General features: G+C 38.6%; 1 protein-coding gene across 1 annotated transcript in view; it reads right to left on the reverse strand.

Annotated features, from left to right (window-relative positions):
* Positions 1–25561, reverse strand: part of PIK3C2G (phosphatidylinositol-4-phosphate 3-kinase catalytic subunit type 2 gamma) — a 240142-nt gene that overhangs the window by 68629 nt on the left and 145952 nt on the right. Inside the window, exons 20-25 of the mRNA XM_014937275.1 lie at positions 21318–21498; positions 19860–19967; positions 17103–17195; positions 15146–15275; positions 12870–13006; positions 9969–10138 (exon numbers count right to left, since the gene is read on the reverse strand). Of these exons, the coding sequence (XP_014792761.1) occupies positions 9969–10138; positions 12870–13006; positions 15146–15275; positions 17103–17195; positions 19860–19967; positions 21318–21498 (819 nt within the window). The remainder of the gene's footprint in view (positions 1–9968; positions 10139–12869; positions 13007–15145; positions 15276–17102; positions 17196–19859; positions 19968–21317; positions 21499–25561) is intronic.

Consider the following 25561-nt stretch of genomic DNA (forward strand, 5'->3'; position numbering starts at 1 on the left):
ATTCTCTACCCCATCATACTGGTTACTAATGAAAATATTGAATTATGTCAGCCCCATCACAAACCTCATGGTATGCCATTTGATGTGGCCTTCCATCTTTATGCTCAAACACAGGTAGGCACTTTGGATGAATGGTTGTTAAAGCAGTTCTGCACTGTAATGGTTATATTTAGGCAGTGCCTTCTTAACTTGTGATAATGATATTTGTGAAAGTTACGGGAGCTCTGCTAAGGCTACATTAACTTACATCAAGTTATATGACATCTATTCTTTCTTCTCTATTTCACAAAATTATTCTCTCCTGGGTAAAATAACTACTCAAGAAATGGGGATGCTCCAGCAGAACTCTACAGTGCTTATTATTCTTCTCATCACTCTTATAGGAGACGACAGTCGTTTCAGCAAGCATAGAAACTAAATGATGTAAATGTATTTTAAGTGACCTTATAACATAGCAGTAGTTCTGAGCTTTGCATATAATATAAATACTTCACTTGCTGGACTTGACAGGAGTTTTCCCTTTGACTTCAGTGACAGTTGCTACCACGTGCATTTTCACCAGCTTGTATTGCAAATCTATGTTTGGATTTGTTTAGGAAACTTTTCTGTTTCTTTTAGTGAAGAGATCTTGTTAACAGTTCCACAGATACATGTCTGCTCCTGAAAAGTGTAAACAGCCTCTTGCTGAGGCTTTATTACTCAAATCACCTAGACCTGACGTATATTCATCCACATCAAAATAAAATGACAGTCTAAATTTCAATTGCCAAATAGTAATTACAATGCTATAAAAAGGAACAGAAGAGAGAAGTGAATTAGAAAATCTGAAACAGCTTTCTAAAAAAACCCAGAATCTATTTATCCTGAGGGATTTACTCACGGTTGTATTTTTAATAGCTTTTATTTCCAATAACAGACAGATGGAGAGTTCCTTGCCCAAACAGGGAATGCGTGACTAAGCTTCAAGGCAAAAATGACATATATAGCAAGTAGAAGTAAGGACTGGCTACAAAGCAGAAATACAGAAACTCTTCTTAGGCACATGGAAATGGTGCTAAGAAAGGCAATACTCACCTAGAGTTAAAACTGGTGGTGGATGTGAAATTTAACAAGAAGTTCTGTTGATATATGGTTAGTAACAGGATGAACAAAGAAAATGTGGACCAGCTGCTAATTAGTGATTTAGTGACACGGGAGCACAGACAAGGCTGAGGTACTCATTGCCTCAGTCTTCACTGAGAAGGTCCCCCAGGTGGTGGGAAGCGATCGGAGCATGAGCCAATGGGGGGCCAAATATGAGTCCTGGAGGTGACGAAGGTTAACAGCACCCTGAATTCATGGATGAGGCTGAATTCATGGGAGAGCAGCCATTTGATACCCTTTACTTAATACTTGCTAATCAAGTCTCTGCCAAAACAAGAAAGATGTCTCTAAACTGGAATAAGTTCAGCAGAGGGCCACCAAGATGTTTAGGGGCTAGAGCACTTGCCTATGAGGAGAGGCTGAGGAAGGTGGCCCTCAATTCATGGGAGAGCAACCCTTTACTTAATACTTGGTAGTTAAGTCCCTGCCAAAACAAGAAAGATGTCTCTAAACTGGAATAAGTTCAGCAGAGGGCCACCAAGATGTTTAGGGGCTAGAGCACTTGCCTATGAGGAGAAACTGAGGAAGGTGGTCTTGTTAACCTAGGAAGTGAGAAGGTTTTCAGGAGACCAAAACAGCATCTAGAGGAGGTTATGAAATGGATCCAGGCAAGAATTAGAGAGAAAATGGAAACAGCTGAGGCCATAATCCAGAAAAACCCTCACTATGAGGCAGCATCCAGAGGAGGTTATGAAAGGGATCCAGGCAAGAATAAGAGAGAAAATTGAAACAGCTGAAGCCATAATCCAGAAAAACCCTCACTATGAGGATAATTAAATACTGAAACGGGTTGCGTGGAGAGGTTATCCTGGAAGGTTTTCAAGATTCAACTGGACATAGCCCTGAGTAAACTGGTCTGAATTTAGTGTTACCTTATGCCCTTAATACTTACACAGAAAGATTCCTGAAGGCCCTCAGCATCCTTGGCTCAGGTAAACTACACGGCTTGGACATTCAAAACATGCATCTAATATTTCTGACCTACATTCTTCAACCAAATGACCAGAAGTCAAATCTATTCCAGATAACACAGTTTTAGCTCCATTTTCTGCCATTTCTGCTCTTCTTTGAGATACTTACTGCATAAAAAAATTCTAACTACAAATTTTAAATCTAATTTCTGATTAGTTTCACCTGCATTATTTTTATATTAGCATCTATCTTTAGAGGCAGAAACATCAAACAAGGAAGAATGTCTTGAATTCCTTAGGTAACTGCAGACACTTCTTAAACCATTATGGTTCTTATTTATTCATTAAGTTAGTTCTTCTGTGCATATCAACTTTGCTACTATCATTAGTTTTCACTATCAGAGCCTTAATATTAACTTTGCAGTAGACTCAGTATGTTGGACCTACCCACTATTACTATCAGTAATAAAAGAAATATTTCACACATTGAACTGGCCTGGTTCTGAAAGATTTATCTGTTTCTGTCAGTAATTGAATTGGCTACATCGAGATTTAATCATGCTTAACGGATATGGTAGAAAACAAGCTATAATCCTCACCTAAGCTAAGGGCTCTGATCCATCATGCTGTTAAGCTAACACCACTGGTTACCACCGAGGCTGGACATGGTCACAGTTCTTAGTGTAGCCCTAGTATTTGCAGCACATATTGCTACAGGGACTCATCTGGAACCTTCCCTAAGAAGAAAATTAGCAATAGAATTGTGATGGGAAACTAGTTTGAGGCATCTCGTGATGGTTTCCAACTATGGCTGCGTTGCCCCAGTCTCTGCTGTGATCACTAGATATTCTGCAGTCTGACTACTGAATTTATTCCCTTGCGTTGCAGAGTTTCAACCACTTTGTACAACCCAAACCCCTTTGGAAGAACCCAAAAACGATCCTCCCTGAAAGAAGATGAACTCTATTTTAAGAACATACATGCCTTCAATAGTTTAAAATCAATCATAATCATAGAATCGTCTAGGTTGGAAGAGACCCTTGGGATCATCGAGTCCAACCATCTCCCCTACTCTACAAAGTTCTCCCCTACACCATATCCCTCAGTAACCCATCTAAACGTCCCTTAAACACAGCCAGGGATGGTGACTCCACCCCCTCCCTGGGCAGCCTGTTCCAATGCCCGACCACTCTTTCGGTGAAAAATTCCTTCCTAATGTTCAATCTAAACCTACCCTGTTGGAGCTTGAAGCCATTCCCTCTCGTTCTGTCACTAATGACCTCCGAGAAGAGACCAGCACCAACCTCTCTACAGTGTCCTTTCACGAAGTTGTAGAGAGTGATGAGGTCTCCCCTCAGCCTCCTCTTCCTCGAACTAAACAGCCCCAGCTCCCTCAGCTGCTTCTCATACGATTTGTTTTCCAGCCCCCTCAATATTGTCCTTTAGCAATCCTGCATCTTATATTGACTGGTTAAAAGGCACTACTGTGTCCAGCTCGGGCACCTTCTGAGCTGAGTTAGGATCCTATATTCAGACAGACAATATAAAGCAACCTGCACTCAGAGTCACCAGCAACCACACTACACAACTATTTTAAGGTGCATTTAAATCCTTTATATACTTCACATTCAATAACCATATTTGAAACTGCTCAGTACAGCATTCCTGATGCCTTATTCCATTTTCTAAGACTACCAAATCTTCCAGGTTTGTTAGGAGTTTATTACTAACCCTATTGATATAACACTTGAGAGTTAATTCACGAGGAGATTGGAGCAATTCCTCTTGTTAATAGAGATCGTTGGATAAGTGCTTTTTGTGTTCTGACTGACCCTCAGTACTGAAAAAAACATTTTAAAAGTCAGACCTAAGAGTTGCCTTAAAATAAATAGAACAAGTGGGCTTATATCCCATATCTACCGAATATTTAGCTACCATATGAGATGGCTATTTGGAAAATACAGTTGTAGATTGTTGGAGGAGTTTTGTTTACAACTGGGCAAACCAGAGAAATAAACCACTGATGAAGAAGTTGAATTGCACAGAAATTCCTTAGGGCAGGGGATGAAATCTTACACGAATTAAGTATATCAGTATGCTTTCCAGTTAAGGATGAAGGAGAAAAGCGTAGTGTGCAGAACAAGCAGAAAAAGATACCGAGACCAAGCAATGGAGATTAATTTAGAAGTGCTTGATGTATACTTGATTGTGTGTGAGAACAGCTCCCCCTGAATATAAGCGTTACACCTGACAGTGTAAGCACAGCTCCCCCAAACATTAAAAGGTACATGTACAGAAAGCTTTTGGAGAAAGAGATGACACAATAAAACATTTCTAATGTGAGCAGGAAAGATAACATAAATGCATCTGTAAACAGTTATACTCTGAAAAGGATAACAAATAAAATCATATCACCAAAATGGACAGTGAACGTGATGTATTTTTCCCCTTTGATTTCTGTTTTATTGTTAAACTTCCTGTCTTTAGAGTCACATTCTGCAAAAAATCATGGGATGACTAATAGAGAGGGAAGGAGGGAAGGGAAGAGGGCAGGAAGAAACCTCTGAAGTGGGAAGTTGATAGGGAGTCACCTAAATAACTTGTGTGCAGTAAATCTCCCAAAGCAGAGGGAATTCCACTGGTAGCTCTGAACGCATCAAACAATTGCTCAAGCCCAGATAATTATTAAGAAGAATACATGATAACTCCCTTCCAGAAAGTGGCTGTTCCCAAAGATAGGAAAGCAGTTTATGCCATGCTTTACCAGAATGAAAAACCAAGAAGGACCTTGACAGCTGTGACAGACCAGAACTGGGTTCCAGGGAACTCAATTCAGCAGAAAAACAATTCACTTGAGTGAACAAAACTAGATAGAGTCAAATCTGTACAGACACTGTATGGGAACTGTCTGGGTACTTGGAAAAGGATAACCAAATAAATGAAGGATCCAAAGTGGGCAATGAACATAATTTACTCTGATTTCAAAAATCTTCAGTTGAATGCCCTCAGCAGGAGGCTATTACTGAAAATTAACCAATAATAAAGGGCAAACTACCATCCAGGCTTGATAATTAGAGAAAGCAACAAAACAGCAACAGTAAATACCTACTGTTAGCTTTGTCTGCCTTGAAGAGAAGTGCAGCTGAAACTCAAGACTGTAACTTGAGCTGCTCATACATTCTCAGACTTGACTTGTGCTTTTGGTGTTTAATTTGGGGCAATTACAGACACCTGACTTTTAGATGTGATGGACTTCTTGCCTCATAAATTCAAGCTCCTTTGGGCTTTGTCAGCTTGGAGGCAACACTGTTCCACCTTTTGGTCTTTATGCATATTACACCTTTCAGTCTTTAGGCAAAGACTTAAGTGTATGACTATCTTCAAACATCTGTATAATGTTATTAAGATCATTGGGGCTACTGAGGTGCTTTAAGCCGTGAAATTAAATCTTTCCATGATTTCAGTCAGAGATTTTTGGAGGGTAGCGTACAGGAAGTGGATGGTGGAAAAGAATTAAGAGTTACCAGATCATAAACTAATAACTCCAGACAGATCATGTCAGAAAAAATAAATTTAAACTGCAAAAAATGAATTAATAACTAGGTATACTGAAAATTCCTAATGAACTCTTTCAGCGGGTAATATTGGCAAGTCCAACAGCTTTCATGCACAAATTTAGAAAATGAAAAGTGATTACACTTGAAGTTTTCACTTTTAAGTTTTAGACTTTTCCTGCGATAAGTACCCTAAATAACAGTTAAAAAAGCAAAAAGAGAAAATAAAATGTGAAATTCTCAAATTACTATCTTCCTTCATTCCAACTTTTTCTTATTTTTAAGAAAAAGACAAAACACATGTAGATGTAATGGAGTCAAAGAATGCAGATACAATTTCTTTTTCCCTGACTGTATGGCAGCTTTTCTGTTTTAGAAAGAAATACCTGAAAATAATGAATTTTTTCAAATAAACACTTCCAGTGAGACAGCACCACTCATCTTATTTTATTAACACTAAATTGAAAAGTGTTACTTTTTAAATAAAAGTGGACCCTTCTACTTCTCTACATGCTCAGGCTTTCTTAAGCCCTTTTCAGTGTAGGAAGATGCTGATATAGGAAGAAAGTGTGGGAAACATAATTTTCCCACATTTTTGAAGCTTCCTTCAAAAAAACTGGAATTTCCCAATGGAACAGTCAGGCTGCCTCTAAAAATTAACTCCGTAGAAGAAAACCAGCTTAGCAGATTTAAATTCTGGGAAAACCATGCCAAGATGTGGGATTAGTTTGGCAAGGAGACAAGAGGGTCTGTGCGATTCAGATCAGGGAAAAGAAAGGCCAGTGAGTGTTTTAATCAGTCATCCTGATTGTTTACAAGTAATTTTAAAATAGAATGGACACCTAGGTTATGAAAAGGTGAATATACAGTGTGCCATGAGCTGGACTACTCCATACCTTGCCATCAGGTTTCAGACTACACATCATTGCCTGAAGAAATGTGGACAACAGTGTCTGGTAGTAGAGAGGAGGAGACTGCTGAAGTCAGGATTAGTTCAGTTAGCACAGGATTTAAGTAAATCTCTTATTGCTTAATTCACCAAAGGAGAATTGTTTAAAAGGAACTGGTCAGAACTGAAAAGGAGAAAACAAAAGCAAAGAAAGCATCATGTCAGGTACAGCCATGAGCCAGACACCTTCTTCCGTACCATTTGATGACTGACCTAGCCCTGTGTGATTACCCAGGTAATATTACACCTATTTCAGTCAGATTGGGCCTAAGATGATTGCCACAGAATGCTCAGTAGATAAAGAATAGGATGGTTATGTGAAGTTAAATGAGAAATGTTTCTTCATACAGTTTGAAGTGTATCTGCAGAATTCACTGCTTTGGAGGAATGCAGGGGAGAAATGTGGCAGCTGGATTTGAGAATGAAAGGAGGAGTATTTTATTACCACTAACAAAATGTGTCATCCAGTATGATTAAAAAAAAAAAAAAAAAAAAAAAAAAAAAAATTTCGTGGTTCAGCGGGAAAGTTCGTTAAATGAGAAATGTTTCTTCATACAGTTTGAAGTGTATCTGCAGAATTCACTACTTTGGAGGAATGCAGGGGAGAAATGTGGCAGCTGGATTTGAGAATGAAAGGAGGAGTATTTTATTACCACTAACAAAATGTGTCATCCAGTATGATTAAAAAAAAAAAAAAAAAAAAAGATAATGAAATTTCATGGTTCAGCAGGAAAGTTCCCTGTGGGACTTTGAGAATAATTCTTCTGCCAAGCTCTGTTATTATGCTATTGGCTAGATACATCATATGTCTCTCTCCAACACTTCTGAAACGTTAGTTTCTAGATCCAAGTAAAGACAGGTCATTAATACTATTTAACATATTTGCTGCACTGTGAAGGTACATAGAACTGGAAAAGACAGAAAGTTCCTGATTCCCCTTCCCTCTGAGATCAGTAAGAGCTGAGCTATTGATTTGTGCCTTGGACTCAAAACTGAGCAGACTTATTGCACGCCATTTAAAGGTGAGGGCAGGAATTAGAAAAGTTAACTAATCCCCTTTTTTTGGGTGTTACACAATCACAAATGCAAAAGTGAGGATGAATCATATCAGCTTCAAAGGGTTCTCTGAAGACTCATGTTGGATTTGATAGAAAGAACTGCAGCCCCACGCATGACAGCGTGCAAATCTCAAAGCAGCCATCTATGCCTTTCCCTTTATTTACATCAAAAGAAAGGCTCCATATGTAGAATACTGGAGAGGACCTGCTCTTGTGAAGCTTTCTGAAGTTTGTTAACGACAAAAAGCACCCCCTGAGGATAGATAATGGACAGCTGTGGCAAGCAAGTGATCTTCCTAAATTCTGAAAGGCATGACTATTTTAAACAGTTCAGACAGCGACTCCTTTTCTATAAGCCTTCATTCATTTGCATAGATTCCGTACTTATAATTCTTTAAAGACACCTATAGACCTTCACAAGTATGTGTATAGCATCCACAAAATCCTAATAGTCAGCGTTAATAACTGCAAAGATTTGAAAGCATTGTGCTGCTGGTTTAGCAATATTATTTTAGTAGCATAACACTGTTGGGGTTGCAAAGAACTCAAATAAAAATCTAATAAGAAGTCAAATAAAAATCTAATATAAAGAGCTGTTAAAGAAATCAGAGCCTAAGCCTATTTCAGGACTTGCCTTGTGGGAATGACTAGATACAAATGGCACTGAAGGTTTGGAATTTTGAGAGAGCTTGAAATTTATGTGATGTAGAAATGTGATATCCCTGTGTTACAAATAATATGTTACATTTCATGAAGCTCATGAGAATTGTAGTCATTAATATTGTGTCTGCTCAACTGCATATAGGTATGAGGAAGACTGCAATTTTCCCATGATGTTCAAAACGTACTGTTAAGTGTGAGTCTTAATAGTTTAAAATCAATACACTGCATGGAGAAACAGGAAAAAATGGCTGCTGTTTCTGGAAGTGACTACATTTTAAACCATTTCCTTAGACTTTATGAGAAGGTGTAGTACGACTGAGTTGTAAACTAGTAAAATTAACATCTATTTTTATTATTGCTATTACATGATTTCTGTTTACATTTGGTTATCGTGTTCCCCCCTATATTTGCTTCATCCTGCCATTCAAACTAGATAATTCTTTGCTCATGAAAAATTACTGCTTAAGGAAACTCCTGTTAGGCTCCAAAGGGGGGTGTGATGGAGTGAAGGATGCAGCCCTTGACTCAGGGTGTGCATGAGTATCTTTTTTTATTACTCTGGTCTGCTTTATTCTTTGCACAGCAAATAAGTAGGATTAAGGGAGCATATCTTGAATGATTGATGATAATTCTGAGCACTGCAACTAAATCTTTTGACTGCCTGGCTTAGAAGTACTTATTAGCCCCATCAGCTTCCCTCATATCAATACTCCCACGCTGTTATTCCTTTCTAACACATTGAGATAGTCCCAAACAGTCAAAGGCCAGCTTAAAGGAGAAAAAAAAAAAAAAAAAGAAGAAAAAGGAAGGAATAATTATCTCAAAGTTAATTCTAGGACTAGTTCTGGAAATTATTAGCAAACATGTAGGAAAGACACCCCACCTCTCCATCCCCTCCCACTACTCATCTTGTCAGTATTAGGGATCGTTTATCCGTTCTCTACTCTGCTTCTTTGTGTTTTACACAGAGTGGAATCCTATCTATCATTATTCAATTACAATCCATTCCTCCATAGTATTAGTGGCATTATCCTATCTATCATTATTCAATTACAATCCATTCCTCCATAGTATGCTCACATAAGGAACTAGAATATATGATCATACCACCTTATTTATCTTTATCATGGGATAGTTACATCACAGACGCAAACACAGAAAAATCACAGTCTTGTTTATGTAACGTGAGACATTTGCAAAACAACCCCTGAGCTCAGTGTGTAAAACTGCAAAAGAGAATTAAAACGTTTGCAATTTTACCCACACAGGCATAATGTAATTATTCTCCATGTCTACTTGGAAAATTTGGTTTCTTCACTGACTATGGGGAGAAAGTGGTCAATTAGATACATCTATGATTTTGGATGCATTATTGGAAGGCTCCTCTGCTAGAAAAAAACAATGGACATGAGAATTCTTTTGCCACAGGCCAATCTGGTCATAATTGAATTGCAACATCCAAATCTCTGACCAAAGATTTAGATTTTTTATTTTTTTTTTAGACTGAAAGGGGATCTCCTTTTCCAGTCATTTCCATATTTTTAGAGCTTTTGTGAAAAATGAAAAGATGTTGTTTTGAAAAATTCAGAAAGGAAAAAAAAATTATCTCATTTCCATGGGTGTTGATAAGACTGTGAAATTTCAGAACACTGCTTTAAAGTTTCATATGTGTGTTACTATAGATACTAACCTTCTTATGCTTCCAAACATCTGTGCATGACCTAAAAATCTTCCAAAATCAATGTGGAACATGTGTCCGGCCCTTGTCAGCATTATGTTGTCACTGTGGCGGTCACAGACTCCCAGAATGAAGGTAACAACACACCAGCCAGCGCAGGAATAAAAGAAATTCCTTATTGCCTAGTTAGTGAAACAAAAACACTTACTGGAAATACACAGAGATGTATTTGTTTGTGATGCTAACAAGAAAACCAAAAATGGTAGTTCTATAAACGTTGCTAGAATTTTAACAGACAGGTGTTTGTACTAATACTCAAATATTAATACTCAAACTACTAATACACAAATTTCAAAGTTACAATGCAAGAACAATTTTATGCGTGAGGTTTTCACCTCGTGTTTTATGGATACATGGAATTCTGTGGAAAATTTCTAAGGTGAAATGTACCTGAGAAAACCAAGCCTCTTGGCAGGAAGCTGACATTTTCTGTTCAATAGCCTGCATGTATATTGTAAAAACAATCATTTGGAAATTAGCTGGAAATCCACAAATTTAACCATTTGCTTTACAAAGAAAGTTATTTTAGAGTCATTGTACTGTTCTGTACCTACACAGATCTTTTTTTTCTCCAGAACTCCATTGTCTATCTCAAATCCTAATTAATCAAGTCTCATAATATTCCAGCCCCAAGAATTAAACCCCATTTTACAGAAACGAACTGAAACAAAGGCAGGCTCATGGCAGCTGTGAATCTGAATAGACTGTGGGATCAAACCGAGTGTCGTGCAGAGAGACCCAAGAGAGTGATTAAACCAAAAACCAGAGTAACAGTTGTGCTTAATACAACCTACTCCTCTGATGCTCTTTTACTTTCACAGTTATTCTGCTTCATGTAAGTAGACTGGCTCATTCAGATCTCTCTCATGAATCTCTTTACAATATTACATTGTGGCGCTGCTGTTTGACAAAAATGTGCCCGTGGCAGAAGTAGGAAAATGTACAAGCTCACCAGACACTCAGAGGTGGAGTCCAAGTTTTCTGCTAACTTCAGTGGTAAGTATTTAATAATTGTGACTTCTTCTAGTAGGAGAATCTACCCAATCTCTTTCACAACACACGTATTCAGTGTCCTCTCTCAGGGGAGAGTTATTCCTGATTCAAATGATGATCAGTCTTCTACCCCAAAGCTTAAGGATTAGCTTTTGTCTTTTTTTGTGTTTTTTTTTTTTTTTAATCTTACCTACTACAGTTTAAGAACTGAAAAACTGAAGTTCTTATTGAGAAGTCCCATGAATCTAAATCACAATGTAACTCATTTATATAGAAACCCAAACAATCCTAAGTATAGAAACCCCAACAATCCTAAGTTGTGATTGTTATGCTTTTGGACAAAACCTACATTAGTGAAAGTAAACCACTACTTAGGCATTCAGGATTTCCCTGTAGATGCAGGGTGTCACCTGCAATGGCTGATCCAGATGACAGCACTGTGGAAGACTTAGGCCACAGCACAAGAGTTGGTTGAGTTTTATGTGTTACTGTACTACTCACTCACTTTGATGACCTTGGATAAAACACCTTTCTGTGTTTTATCCACACAGCTTTCTGTGATTTTGTTCACCCATCTGTAAAATGAGGATATTAGAGTTTATTCTGCATTAGTTTTTTGAGCACCTTAGATACAGTGTTGTGTGAGTACAAAAATCATTAAGGAGTAAAAGAGAAAGGTTCACTCACCAGCAAACCCAAGGTGAACGCACAGTAGTGATTTTATGCATGCTCTACACAAAATGCAGCTCTGACTGCATTTTACATGTTCCAAAAATTGAAAGAAAATGGGTAGAAATTGGTTTTAGAATATTCCACATTAATAGTAGTTTTTACAAACTGCAGCTGCAGTAAGAAATCGGGTTCTCATCAATAACTAATAGCCTCTCACTTCTCAACTGAAATGTTGGCTGCGCTTCTACCATAACACTATAAACACATAAACTTGTAAAAAAATAATCTGTAAAGATTGTTCCTTTTTAATTGAATCAAGATGATGTATTAGGAATTCAAGTACTCTTACTGAAAATGTGGATAAACAAATGCCTATGGAATAATTACAAAATTACTGAAGTTTATCAAATATATTTACGCTATATATCTACTAATAAACTTGTATAAAAGCACTTCATTTTCAGAGTGGTAAATACTCAAGCCTCCCCTTTAAATTTAAAATTTTGGCTAGTAATCTACTGTGGGCACAGAATAGGGTTTTAAAAATTGTTGCAGCAACATAAACATCACAAGATTTTTCATAAGCCTTAGAACATGCTCAGCCAACAAAAAATGAATAGAAAGAGTTCCTCTCAAAGGGAAATCTCTGCTTCTATAAATAAAATTTCCAATTTTTTTGGCTCATGCATAATGCCCAGTTACATAAAATCAGATGCATTACATGGGATCCCATAACGTGATATGAAAAGCATGATCTTTTCTGTCATATGACTAGATAGTTTGGATAAAACAGCTTTCTAAAACTATTAGTATTGACACGGTCATTTCCAAATACAGGAAATCCACAAGATTTTTCATAGTTTATATAAAAGTATTCAGAGAGTTGACCTAAAAAATAAATGCTTTGGAAGTCTCCACTTAATTTCTACTTCAGCTCTTCATTTTACTGCTATATTTCAAAGCATCCCTATGACATGTTTTCATAGAAAATTTATTACAATGCACCTGATCCAAGCAATATCTGCTTAGAAAGAGAGTGGCATTTAAGTCAATTCCCTGGCTTCTATGCATGTGAGTTGTTTGTCTTGAGTCTGAGTCATTTGTTTTTGCTGCTTACTGCCATTTTTTGTTGGTTTTTTTCCCCATGGTAAAACACGAAATGTATAATAAGCTTCTTTATGAAGTTACCTCTTGGTAACTTGATTCCAGAGGATGGTGATGACGGAACCATTTTTTAATTGTGTTTTCTTTCAATGGTCCTATCAGACCAGACTCCCTGTGGATCTTCGCTAGTGTGGTAGCATCTGGCACCATCTGTACCAATCCTAATCAGACAGAAAAGAGTTCACATGAAAAACCTTCAACTTTAAAAAGATACGAAGACCATCAATGCATATTGCATATTGTTGGATCATTCCACGCAGAAAAAAACATAGATGCTTAAAAGTTTATAAAATAATGAATGTAATAGAACATACAGGTCAGGATTTTTTTTCTCTTTCTCCAAGGAAACAAAAAACCAAAGGACACTTAGTAAAAACTGGCAGTTCTGCGAAAAAGAAATAAAACCACCAAAACCAATATTGTGGACATAACTATCTCAAGGTACCAACAAGGCCAACAACTTAACAAGATTCAAAATGGGTAGAATACGCACACCAACAAACAACCCAAAACCTATAAAAAAAAAAAAAAAAAAAGGACTGGATATTTGCTACGAAATAAAAAGTTATTTCATATGCTTTTAATGCCAAGAATGATACACAAATTTTTCTGCAGCATGTGATGCTGATCACAGCTGGGAGAAAGGATACTAGATAGTGCAGAAATTAGTCTGATCCAAGATGACACAAACTGGGATTTGAATTGCAGTGAAAAGCCAAGCATTTTGCAATGCTTCACTTCAATCCTCTGCCTCTACTGCGTGCACTTAATTCCTTTTTTGGAACCGAGACCTGGCTTGCCAGCCTTCTGTCCCTGTGTGTGGTCCCCTGGCACGTCATCCCGCAACTCTGCATTACAGGAAGGACTTTCTCTAAGAATTTCAGTTGGTAACAGGCTCCTCTACAACATCATGCCTGGAAAGTGGAATCCTACCAGTGCTTTATCTGCTTTTCACATCTATGTGAAAAAGTGTTTTCCACATTGCAATGACTATGAAGTTGTCTTCTCCTATCTCCCCAGTGTGGAAAAGGTGGACCATGGAGCAAGTTGTTAGACTAGGACTTGGAAGACTTGGATACACAAGCCTACTTAAGCACAAGTCCCATATGACCACAAGCATGTCAATTGATGACCTATCCTTAATCATCCTTAATCATTAACTGTAAACTAATCATATTAACACTTCTGCTACTCATATGGAAAGACATTGGGTGGGAAATCCCTCGCACACTGAGAGGTTTTCTGCTGCTGTGGTGCTGAAAGGAAGAGACTGTCAGGCAGAGAATGTTATTTGCAGATGATCCCTGTATCTTTCTTAGCAAAAATCAAATTAAGTGTTAGTGTATAAGAGACACTATAATATTATGTTCAGAAATAGTATGCTTGCCTTTGAAGCAGAAGCTTTAAGCTTTGACTCCCATGTCTACAAAGAAGTGGGGAGGCTTTTTCAGGTCACCTTAACCACCCTCCATGTGTGTGAATTCATCTATACATTCTCCTAGCTCCTTCAGATCATTCATCTTCTCTCATTTTCTCTTTGTGGCTCAGAAAGAAATGAATTTTGGGGTTGGGCTGGGGTATTTCTGATACTTTTTGTATAGCAGGTAATCGGGATACATCAGTCTTCTATTTGTGCAAGGATTATTTTCAGTAAAAGATTTGGAGAGTCAGTAAAAATAGAAAGCTTATTGCTGTCAGTAAATTTCTTTAGCAAGCAATTGGTATCCCTGCTACAGCTCTAACAGCCATAAAAAAGAGAATAAAGCTTTCAGATGAGTCAGGCCTGCCCTAAGCAGCACAAATTGCAAGAGTAATATTTCAAAATCAACACTGCGAAGCTGTCATCACTCGTCTACAGGTACTTTCTGTAGCCACGTGTCTCTAAGTTCATTTAAGCATCTACGCAGGATCACACGGGATTAAAACTTTACTGGCTGCGGCCAATCTTCTCCAAAGCTCTCTTTTTGATGTGTGAAGTTGCTTTTAAGAACCTCACGTTAGCTGATGATGTTGAGGCTTTTGGAAAATTCTAGCCTAAGTTGCTACAAAATTCACTGAGTTTGGCTGTCCTTTTTGCTGGAGAGGCAGAATGAATAAATGAAAGGAACATTCAGGAGTAGGAAAGTGTACAATTTAGGGCCTGAGTAACAGAAAATCTGAGCAATTTTTTTTTTCTTTAAGCAGGAAGATAAATAAGACATCCATGAAAATAAAAGTTAAAGGGACTATTTTTTTACATCTTTATTTACATGAGATATGGATAATGTAAATTCAGGTAAAATTGAGAGTGTAAAACTGACCTTGGCCTTTTCCTGTAGATAAACACCTATAAATGATCATTTGCATATCCAGTCCCTCTTGGAGCCAAATGTTGTCCATCACTCGAATAATTTGCAGAACCAGCATATCTTGACGCAGATCATCGCCTATCTGAAAATTGCACAAGAAATCCAGGTTTCTCCTTCAATATCAGATAGAAACAACTCCCTATTTCATTTTGGTTTTTTCCCCTCACTGAAACAGCTACGTTCACTTTACAGTAAATCCCTCTTGTTTTTCTTTAAAGTTTCTACTTATCTTTCTGTGTCAGAAGAGGCCAGAGTAAATGGTACACATAGGCAGAAACGGTTTTGGCAGCCACAGAGATGGTAACAAAAGCTCCCCGATTAACTGCAGTCTTTCTGCTTATTATTCCTATGTAATTATTAGAGTTTGAAAATTTAATCCGGAGGTAGGATCCTAATTTAGTTACATTTTAAAGTCTACTTAATGCTAGATCCCTTTCCACAAATGACAGCATTTTTCGAATGTTAAGCTTCACAACTTGGTATTTACAGCAGGCTGGAAGGGAATTTTATCATGAATTTATATTTCATCCATGACATGATTCATTTTCAGTTTCAAACAGTGATGCAGTGTTGACTCTCTCCCCATGGAGTTAGTCAAACAACAATCTTAGTGAAATGGGGCTTTAATTGTAGCCACAAGAGATAATGAAGAGATTATCTCCAACCATGGCTGAGTAAATGGCCTGTGAAAACAAAAGTATGGCTTTTTTTGTTGCCCCTTGCCCACCCCATCTAAAACACATGTGATTTTTACCAGTATTTTTAAGTGTTTTATTCTTTTTGTATAAGCATTCCAATCTACAGACTTTTACTGCCATGAAATAATAACTTGAGGAAACAAATTATTGTTTAAAAAAAAAATAATCAAAATCTATTTTTCTTTCATTTAAAGGTAATATTAACTCCAATTAATACTTCTTAGTACCTAAACCTGAGAAAAATCTCATTCTTGCCTCTTGTAAGGTTCAGATTGGATATTAGGAAAAATTTTTACACAGCAAGGGTTATTAAGCATTGGAATGGGCTGCCCAGGGAAGTGGTTGAGGGACCATCCCTGGAGGTGTTCAAAAGACGTGCAGACATAGTGTTTAGAGATACGGTTTAGTGATGGTTTTTGTCAGTGTTAGGTTGATGGTTGGACTAGATGATCTGAAAGGTCCCTTCCAACCCGGACAATTCTACGATTCTATGATTTTGTGTCCATCAGCCATTTTATGAACTTCAGTGCTCTTCTCTAAAAACAGTACTCACTATTATGGAAGACTTTTGAGCTTTTGAAAGAAAAGTAACTTTAGATTGCATGCATTGTCTTTTGTGGATGGACACAGCACTTCATGAACTCTGAAGCTTTGAAGGTGACAACCAGAATTCATTTTCAGAGTCAGTTCCTCCAAGCAACTCTGATGAGACCCAGCTCCTCTGCTGTTCCCCCCACCTCCCTTCTCCTCAGCCCATTTCCAACACTGGCTGACAGGGGCTGAAATAGTTCCATGTAGCAAGTGCAGTCCCTAACACTCCAGTATTTTGATTTGTTAGAGACATATGGACATGGCTACTGGATTCAGTCATTCTGAACTTTCTCTTCTCCGAGACGTGCCCTCTGGCTTCAGTGTGGTAAATAAATTAGGTGTAAAATATAAACTTCATATTTTAGCCTGCTTGTCTCCACCAAGAAAAAAAAAATAAATTGAAAGAGGTCATCAGATTCTCTACCCATCAAAAAGTTGACGCCTCAGTGCACTGCCTCAGCGTGTTCCATTAAAAGTTCTAGTATCAAAAATAATTGGGAAAAATGAACAGCAGAGCCAAATCAAACATTCTCAGACTCAAGGTTTAAAATATAAATTAGCTGAATTTCAAATCAACATTTTTCATACAAAAGGAGCTAAGGATTAGAGGAAGAACATACCTTAAAAATAACATTGATGTTTCCACTTGGAGCATTTGCATTGATGAAGGAGATTTTTAATGGAAAAGCGTTGGATGTAAAATATGAACATGACTTCAGGGAAAAAAAGATGAGAGAGATGAACAATAGTGTCACATATACAGAACATGAGGTTAATACAATACTTGGGGAAAGCTACCATCTTTAAATATTGCTCAGTAGCACTGATAACAAAAATAAGTAATTGTTGATATTACTGGCTGTTTAATTGGGTGAGGAAAATGAGAACTTATTTTTCCCGGACAATTTGCTTCACTCAATAATCAGATTATATGAATTAATAGTATTTTCCATACTAACTGTTTTTTGTTTTCACCCAGGTCTATTAACAATAAACTTTGTCTGGAACTGAGTGGAAAAGTACATAAGACTGATGTAATGAGTAATCTGTAAAGCATTGAAAAGCCTTTAGTCCTATTATTTTCTGAAAAAAATGCCCAATAATACAAACTTTATGGAAGGAAAAAAACAGCTAATTTCTTTGCTGACCTCACCTTGGCTGAGAATACAGGAAATTCTGAAAATCACAATCTATTTTATGCGGAATTTATCTTAATTAAATATAAACTCTGACTTCTCATGCCCTACAGCTCTTTCCACCTGAAGACCTTAAAGGGCTTCAAAAAGCATTAATGAGCCAAGCACTGCAAATCCTGTGTGAGTTTGAGTGGTATTATCATCATCATTAAAAAAAAAGGGGGGTTGGAGGGGAACCCACTGTACAAACAACCAAAGACAATGGTAAATTAATGGCCTGGTTTCTAGAAATAATGAGCACCCCACAGGAGCTACCACTGTCCTTACTGGCTGGAGTGCAATGGAGGCTAATTTGAACAAAAAAGCTACTAGACACAGCTGCCTCTTGCTTTTCATCTAAACATCTCAAAGCACAGTACAAGCTCACAAGTATTGTCTTGGCCACATCATACCTCTGCAACGTGCAACAGCTATTATTGATGAAGAAATCCTGACCCTCTGTGGAATTTTGCCAATGGAAATGTCTCAATAAATGCTCGAAAGGTTACTGTGGGCTAACGCATTACTGAGAGAGCCGGGAGCAGTGTTTGCTAGGAGTAAAATCAATAGATGATACCAAAGTGAATTAAATTTAGGTAATTATAAGCACTTAAAAATGCCAATTTGCATGATTATACTGACATACACTTCAATCAAGAACCTGCATGTATTTATAGCAAGATAATGGCCTATAATGGCGTAAGAAAAATGAAATAAAAAAAATAAAAATCTCTCTTCAGATTTAAACATTTTGTATCTGTCCAGCCAAGCTGGTGCAGTATAAATAGCATGACTGTATGGTGAAATACTTTCCCATTAGTTGTTATTTCCAAAAAAGCCTGAAAGCAGTGAGAAGCAGCAGGCTTCAAATTCTTCTGACTTATACCATACACAATTGGCCCAAACCTGCAGGGTGCTGGAAGACCTCTGTTCTCAGCGAGATCAAGGCTGAATAGCAATTACTTGGAGAATCACAGGTCAAAGGCAATTGAAGGGATCAGCACCTCTTAGAATCAGGTCCGCTGTGGATAATGAGCCAGAGCACAAAAATAGAGCACAAATTGCTGTAATTAGGCAGCTATAACTGGTAATACATATGGCTCTTCAGGTTTGTTTTCTCTTGCTGCTGGGTACTTTTCTCTTCTCCAGAGCTGGAATGGCTTATTCCTGGCATAATATTGTTTATGAAAACATTTCTAATCAATGAATAACTGAATCTGAGGGACTGTGGTCAAAGCAAAGTCCAAGAACGCTGAAGAGAATGGCTGTTTCCTTACTTTTAAGTCATTTCTAATAGGGGTCACAGACACAGGTAAGTCACTGTGAATATTTAGTATTTTAGCAGTTCTCAGCCATGTGCCTCATCTCACCTCAGCAAAAAGAGAGCTAGCTTAAGACCTTTAGCTGCTCCCAGCTAATGACAGGGGAGAGTCCTGCATAAGAAAAAAAAGCCCTGCCACCAAGAGCTACCAGGATGGTAACCAGGTCTCAGCTTCAGGGGACCCGGGTGCTCTTGCCCATCCCAACGCCCCAGCAGGGCAGCTGAGCTGGGAACAGGCTGCTCCGAGCTTGAAATCTCTGCTGTGCAAGGTGAGACACGGGGGCAGCACCCACCCCACCAGACCCCGTCACCTCCAAGAAAGGGCCCCCAGTTTCACAGAATCATAGAATGGTTTGGGTTGGAAGGGACCTCAAAGATCATCCAGTTCCAACCCCCCTGCCATGGGCAGGGACACCTCCCACCAGACCAGGTTGCTCAAGGCCCCATCCAGCCTGGCCTTGAACCCCTCCAGGGATGAGGCATCCACAGCTTCTCTGGGCAACCTGTTCCAGTGTCTCACCACCCTCATAGTAAAAAATTTCTTCCTGAGATCTAATCTGAATCTTTTTTCTTCCAATTTAAAACCATTTCCCCTTGTCCTATCATTACACCTCCTGGCAAAGAGTCCCTCCCCAGCTCTTCTATAGGCACCCTTCAGGTATTGAAAGGCCGCTATAAGGTCTCCCCGGAGCCTCCTCTTCTCCCCCACTCAAACTCCCCTAGTTTGAAGGGGACTGGGCTGGATGGCAGTTTACCAGATGACTTAATACCAGTAACATTATTTCCCAGCCAATGCAGCCGTTCCCTCCCTCTTCCCCTTTATACTAAAAAAACCAAAAATAACAATTACAAATGTAATCTGTTGCATGAGCTATACTTACATCTGCCTCTACGCCTTGGACAACAAGTGCAGGATTCAGGGGAAGCCGACAAACCTTCACCTCCTGGAAGAACTGCTCGAGTCTGACGAGTTCCACCTTTAACACCTCCTGCAACACGTGAATCATGATGGTAACATGAAAGAACATAACAGCGGCTTTTCGGCCGTTTACTGTCTTTCTATATTTTAAACAAGCAGTACAATTTCTGTAGCTAGTAGCATCCACGTAACCTTCTAACAGCTAATGAGGTGACACTGAGGGGCAGTTATTAAAAATAAGAACTGTTATTTTACTCCAGGTTCAGGCTTTTACTGTCTAGGTGCACCAGCAGTTCAGGCTGCCATGTAGGTTCAGATTCAATACCCCTCATTAGGGGCTGATTAGCCTTGCACCTGCTCTGCTGCATCTCATATCTTTTATTTTTGCCTTGCTAGACAACTTCACAATTTGTTGCTTGTTGCCTCAACACTGTGATCTCCCTCATCTGACTGTAGGTGTGTTAACAGCAAGGTCTGGGAGTTACTCACTATCACAGTAACTACAGCCTTGAGATGAATCTCTAAAATCTGAATTATGCATGCGGTAATGCATAATGTATCACTCCTATTTCTTTCTCTTTACATGGATTTTTGTCTTTGCAAATATTTTTTTGTCTTTTTACTTCCATGTTTGCTTTGCTGCTCTCGGTGGCAACACAGAGTTTTCTGAAAAAATCCTTTGAAAATCTTTGAATCCTTAACAAGGCAAAAAGAGTTCATGATAACTTTCCTGATAACCAGCAGCGGCAGGTAGATTTTTATTTGGCTTTCTGGTCTGTCTTGCTGAGATCTCAGCAAGCAACAGTTTTACACATCAAGTAAGTAACAACAGCTGTCTTGGAAAATTAACAGTTTTGAATTGGATATATACCTACGTGATATAAAAGCTGCACCTGCTGGAGAAGAAGACTGCAAGCCTTCTACTGCCAGGAATGCATCTCTGCAGATATACTTACAGTATTAATTGCTGAATGTTATATTTGCTAAGAAATGAGGATGTTCAGCCTCTCAAGGACAAATCTTAGCTAAGTTTTCAAGAAACACTGCAGCTCTACAGGAGGCAAATATATTGGGATGAGGTGCTGAACGTGAGTGTTCCTTTCAGTAAAATGTTAACCAGCTTTGTTGCTGCTGTTTCTGACCACCTCCAAGCCTGGTTGAGAAACCATTGATGAAAGAATTTAAATGGCTTAAAAGATCTGCTGACCTTGAGGGTAATAGTGATAAGAGTTGGCCCATTAACTACATGTGTTTTACTTCTTGTCAGAGCAGCACAAAATTTTACAAATTTTAGTCAAATCTTGGGTTTATTTATCTAAAGGGCATTATAGGAAAGACCTGTCACCTTAGAAAAAATAAAATGACATGAAGGAACTTAGATGAAAGATGGGGGGGGGAGGGAGTGTATTTTTTAACAAACCTTTCTCTTTTGGTCACTGGCAGCTTTTACTTTTTTGGCAATGTCTTCCAGAATTCTGAGAAGTTTCCCCTCCTTAGAAAACTCATTGTTCAGGGTTTTTCCAGCACAGAATTGGAGAGCAGCCAGTAGTTTCTGATACCAGTTTTTGAAATGAACTTCATTCTGTGCGTTCTTCAACAGCCTGGAGGAAGGAGGGGAAAAAAAACCATCTGTGTATCTAAAACTGATTTTTATTTTATATCACCTCTAGCAGGAACAATAAATGCACTCCAGACTAATCTGTATTTGGTGACTTTGGGCAGTAGAGAATGAAAAAACGTGTTGTTTATTTGTTGGCAGTACTCAAGTCCCATTTGATAACTAATGAGATTCCGAGTGTGTTGAATCAATAGGAACCTGCCATTTCTTATTGTCACACATAGTGCAGTGCCTGTATTGCTTCTTATTTCTGCAAGAAAAGTTTAAAAAGTGAAAATAAGTTGTATTTTTTGAAGTCCAGTCTCAAATAGACATCTCTAAATTTGTTCTTTTTTTTTTTCCTCTCCTGCCAGTACACTCACACAATCAAGCACATCTTTCAGTGAGGAGGTGCATTTAAAGACCATTTTAGTAACAGAGGTATCATCAGTTCTAGAAAATTTCACTGTTTTAAGTCAAGGAGACATTTCTGAAATTGGCTATACTGCTAAAAAGAGTGAAATGAGCTCACTTTATTCCTTTCTTTACTGCTAAAGTGTTGGTCTAGAGTAAAAACTCAACTTTTAGTTCAACTGAAGTTTGTAAAAGCTTTGGAACTAGAGTTATTACCAACATAGAAGTCAGAAATAAAACCAAAAACATATTTTATTTTTTTTTTCATGTTTACTATGCAGTCTTCTCTAATTGCATATTTACTTGAGCCAGGAAAGCTGTGGGGTTTAGTGGGTTTTTAGTTAATTGAATTGACCACTGGGAAACTTTTCCCTTATGTGGGCCAGAGGTTTTGTACACATTTGGTTTATTTTTATAAGCGTAGATGGAAAAAACAGCTTTATATTGCTACTAACATCCTGCCCATTGCTTGGGATTTCCCTTTGCTTGAGGGACCGATGAACTGCTCTTTGCTTTTGTCTGAACTTTCCTTCCCACAACTTCATCCTTAAGGACATCTCAAACCTTAAATTCCTTATAAATGTCTGAATCTTAATGCAGTTTCCCTTACCTGATGAGGTTACTGAAATCTAACAAATAATGTTAGTTTTCACAGAACAGAAATCAGAGCAGCTGTTGATTGTCAAGGCACATCATGTATGAATATGTCACGTAACAAGCAAGAACAATATATATAGCAAGCACTGATATTTAAAGGTAAAAAAATCATAATTTCTATAGACCCTTCAACTCCTTCAAATCATATATAAGGCATCACAATATTGCTATTGCATCTTTTGGTGATGAGGGATTCTTTTTTTCCTATATAATCCAATGTAGAATAATATCACCTACTGTTTTCTGAAAAGTCTTTCCAGTTACACAAAACCTCTGAACATCTAAGGGTTTATAAATACTGAAAAATCTTAAAAGAATGTGTGGTGTTTCTATCAGAAATGCCTAGACATGAAAGGGGAGAGATATGAGAATTTTATCATCAGTACTCTCCGGAGGAGATTGAAATGACATTTCTTCCTGTAGACTAGTAAAAACAAATAATTACTTTTTGGATTGGAAAGAAATACAAATTGTCATTGAAGTGCCTGGTGGAAGGCAAACCCCAGCACACAGAGGCAGCCGTATTCTTATTCTGAACCCTCCACAAACTGAAGAAGGCTGAGAACACATGCATATATGGCAGTGGATAAACTATATCTTCCAGATTTCAAGCAGAGTAAGTCCAAGATTCCACAGGATGGGATTCATTTGCTTAAATGTAGATACCTCGTGCCATTTTAGATATCCTAGAAAATCCTATTTGGCCTCCAGCTGCTGCCTTGGAAGGGCATGAGTCTACTAGAGGCAATATCTCATGTTTTCCACTCCCATGCAGATGTCTCATACACCCTATGCTGTGTGAAATAGCCAATGTTTAGGGTACTGAATCACGCTCTGCAGTGGCTTTTTAGCTCAGTTATAGGCAAACACGGTGATTTAAAACAAAAACATCCTCCATTTCAAGAGCAAGTCAGGAACAGGTGTGGGGATTATTTTTAAAACAAAAGCATTACTGGCACAATCCAAACTGCCACATGAGCAAGAATTTTAGCCTACCAAAGCTCAGTCTAAGTCCAGCTAAACAGCCTGTGTTTCTCTTAGAGCACAGGCAGAATGAACATGTTCACTTCTGCCCTGCAAAGACAAGTGCAAGGGAATGTAAGAAAAGACAACATCACTGCGACATCTATTTTGAATTGGCCAGGTTATGTTGGTGCAGAATCTTCTGTCTGCACCTAGCCTTGCATTGCAATCAGCTCCTGAGTATCTAAATCACATTCATTCACCTACTCCATTTTTAATGGTACATATTCAGGGAATCCAGAAAGGCTACCTGTTTGAGATGTCTCTTTAATCCTCTCAGATATACAGAATATTAAAAAACAACTTTTATTTCTCTAAAATGAAAGGCTTAGGATTTCACATACGGGAAGCAAAATAGCAAAAGCAAAATGCTTTCCTGGTTTAAACAGAGCGACTCCCAGCATAAGGCAGATCAACTTAGGAGATCCATTTTTTGATTATTCTTATGGCTGAGCGTTCACAGAAAATAAGCTTATATACACATATAATATAAAGATTTCTTTTTGACCTAAGAAAGGATTATGGGCCAGATTCAGCTGCCTTATGCATAAGGTGTGCACGAAGGGTGTGCAGAGTCTGAATAGTCTCACGTGTGCTTGGAGCCCAGTCCATGGGGAAAGCAGGGCCAGCCATCACGAGCTCACCAGTAAAACCCATTTCCACAGCAGCTGCAGCCCAGCACACACTCCTCAGTCTGAACACATGGTAGATTTTGACAGTGCATGTGTTTCCCCAGCAGCCCTATGAGGGACTCGGGGCTCTGCACTCAAAATGTGTCTGGTGTCTGCTCCTTCTGCCTGCCCACTGGGGTAACTATGCTTTTAAAAGCCTGTAGACCTTAATTTGCAAAATGATTTGGATTAACCGGCTCTGACTTTTATATTCGTTTTATAAAAGCAGTCCCAAGGAGGATACAAAGGACAGCTTTTAATGTGATGACTCATTGTAGGCTCTGCTGAAATGTTTGTTCAACAACCGAACAAATACGCGGTTGTAATTCTGTCTTCCCAGTTTCCTGGCCCACACATCTTCACCCTGCCATTGCCAGAACACAGCAGAGATAGGGAAATCCGCAACCTCTGAGGGTGCAGGATGGAGAAATGCTCAAGATAGTAATGAAATTTTCAAGTTAGGACAGGAGAAGCCAAAGTTAGTGACAGAAGACGACATACCTGCAATGATTTAAAACTCAAGGCTGCCAGGAAGGAAACGTGAAATTTTGGTGGTTTTTTTTTTTTCCCCTGACAATTTTCACAGTTTTCTGCAAGACAGAACTCAATATAAAACTTGGCTTTATGTCAAGTCTATACAGAGCATCTCACACCTCACAACAAGGAGATGTTCCTCACTCTTCAGGGTTCTCTCATTCCAGACTGTTGTTCTCAGCAAGGCCAGGGCAATTCAGACACACTGTCCCAAGGTCACTTTCTGGGAAATAGCACAATGGTGCTGCAAACAGAAGGATGCTGACCTGAAATTTAGGAAAGAAACAAACCAGACTGCCCTTGCTTAGCAGCAGCCAGAGGGTCCCAGTCAGACACTGGGGTGCCCCAAAAGATGTTCCCAACTTCCTTCTTGTCGTGGTTTGGGCCAGGCTGGCCACAGAAGAGCGACCTCAAACCAGGACACTTCTGCAAGCAGGTCCTTTCTGCATGCGTTGGCTCCATACCTGCAAGCTGGCTCCAACCCCATTTTCTGGCACTCACAGCTGCAGAAACATGGGTCTACCAGGTATGGAAACACAACTGTGCTGGAGAGATTTTTGCCACAGGGCAGAAGGGAAGATGTGGTTGAATCAGGCTGAGTTGGCTGCTGTGTCAGAGAAGGAGAAACAGGGCTAAAACCAGCAGCTAGGGAGAAAAGGGAGATTTAAAAAAAAAAAAAAAAAAAAAGGAAAAAAAAAAGGGGAAAGGGAGAGGAAAAAAAAAAAAACCCAAGGCACCCCTTTGCCCCTGGCCCGGCATCCCAACCCC

Source organism: Calidris pugnax, unplaced genomic scaffold (genome assembly GCF_001431845.1).
Source record: "Calidris pugnax isolate Ruff unplaced genomic scaffold, ASM143184v1 scaffold1, whole genome shotgun sequence".
Taxonomy (NCBI): domain Eukaryota; kingdom Metazoa; phylum Chordata; class Aves; order Charadriiformes; family Scolopacidae; genus Calidris; species Calidris pugnax.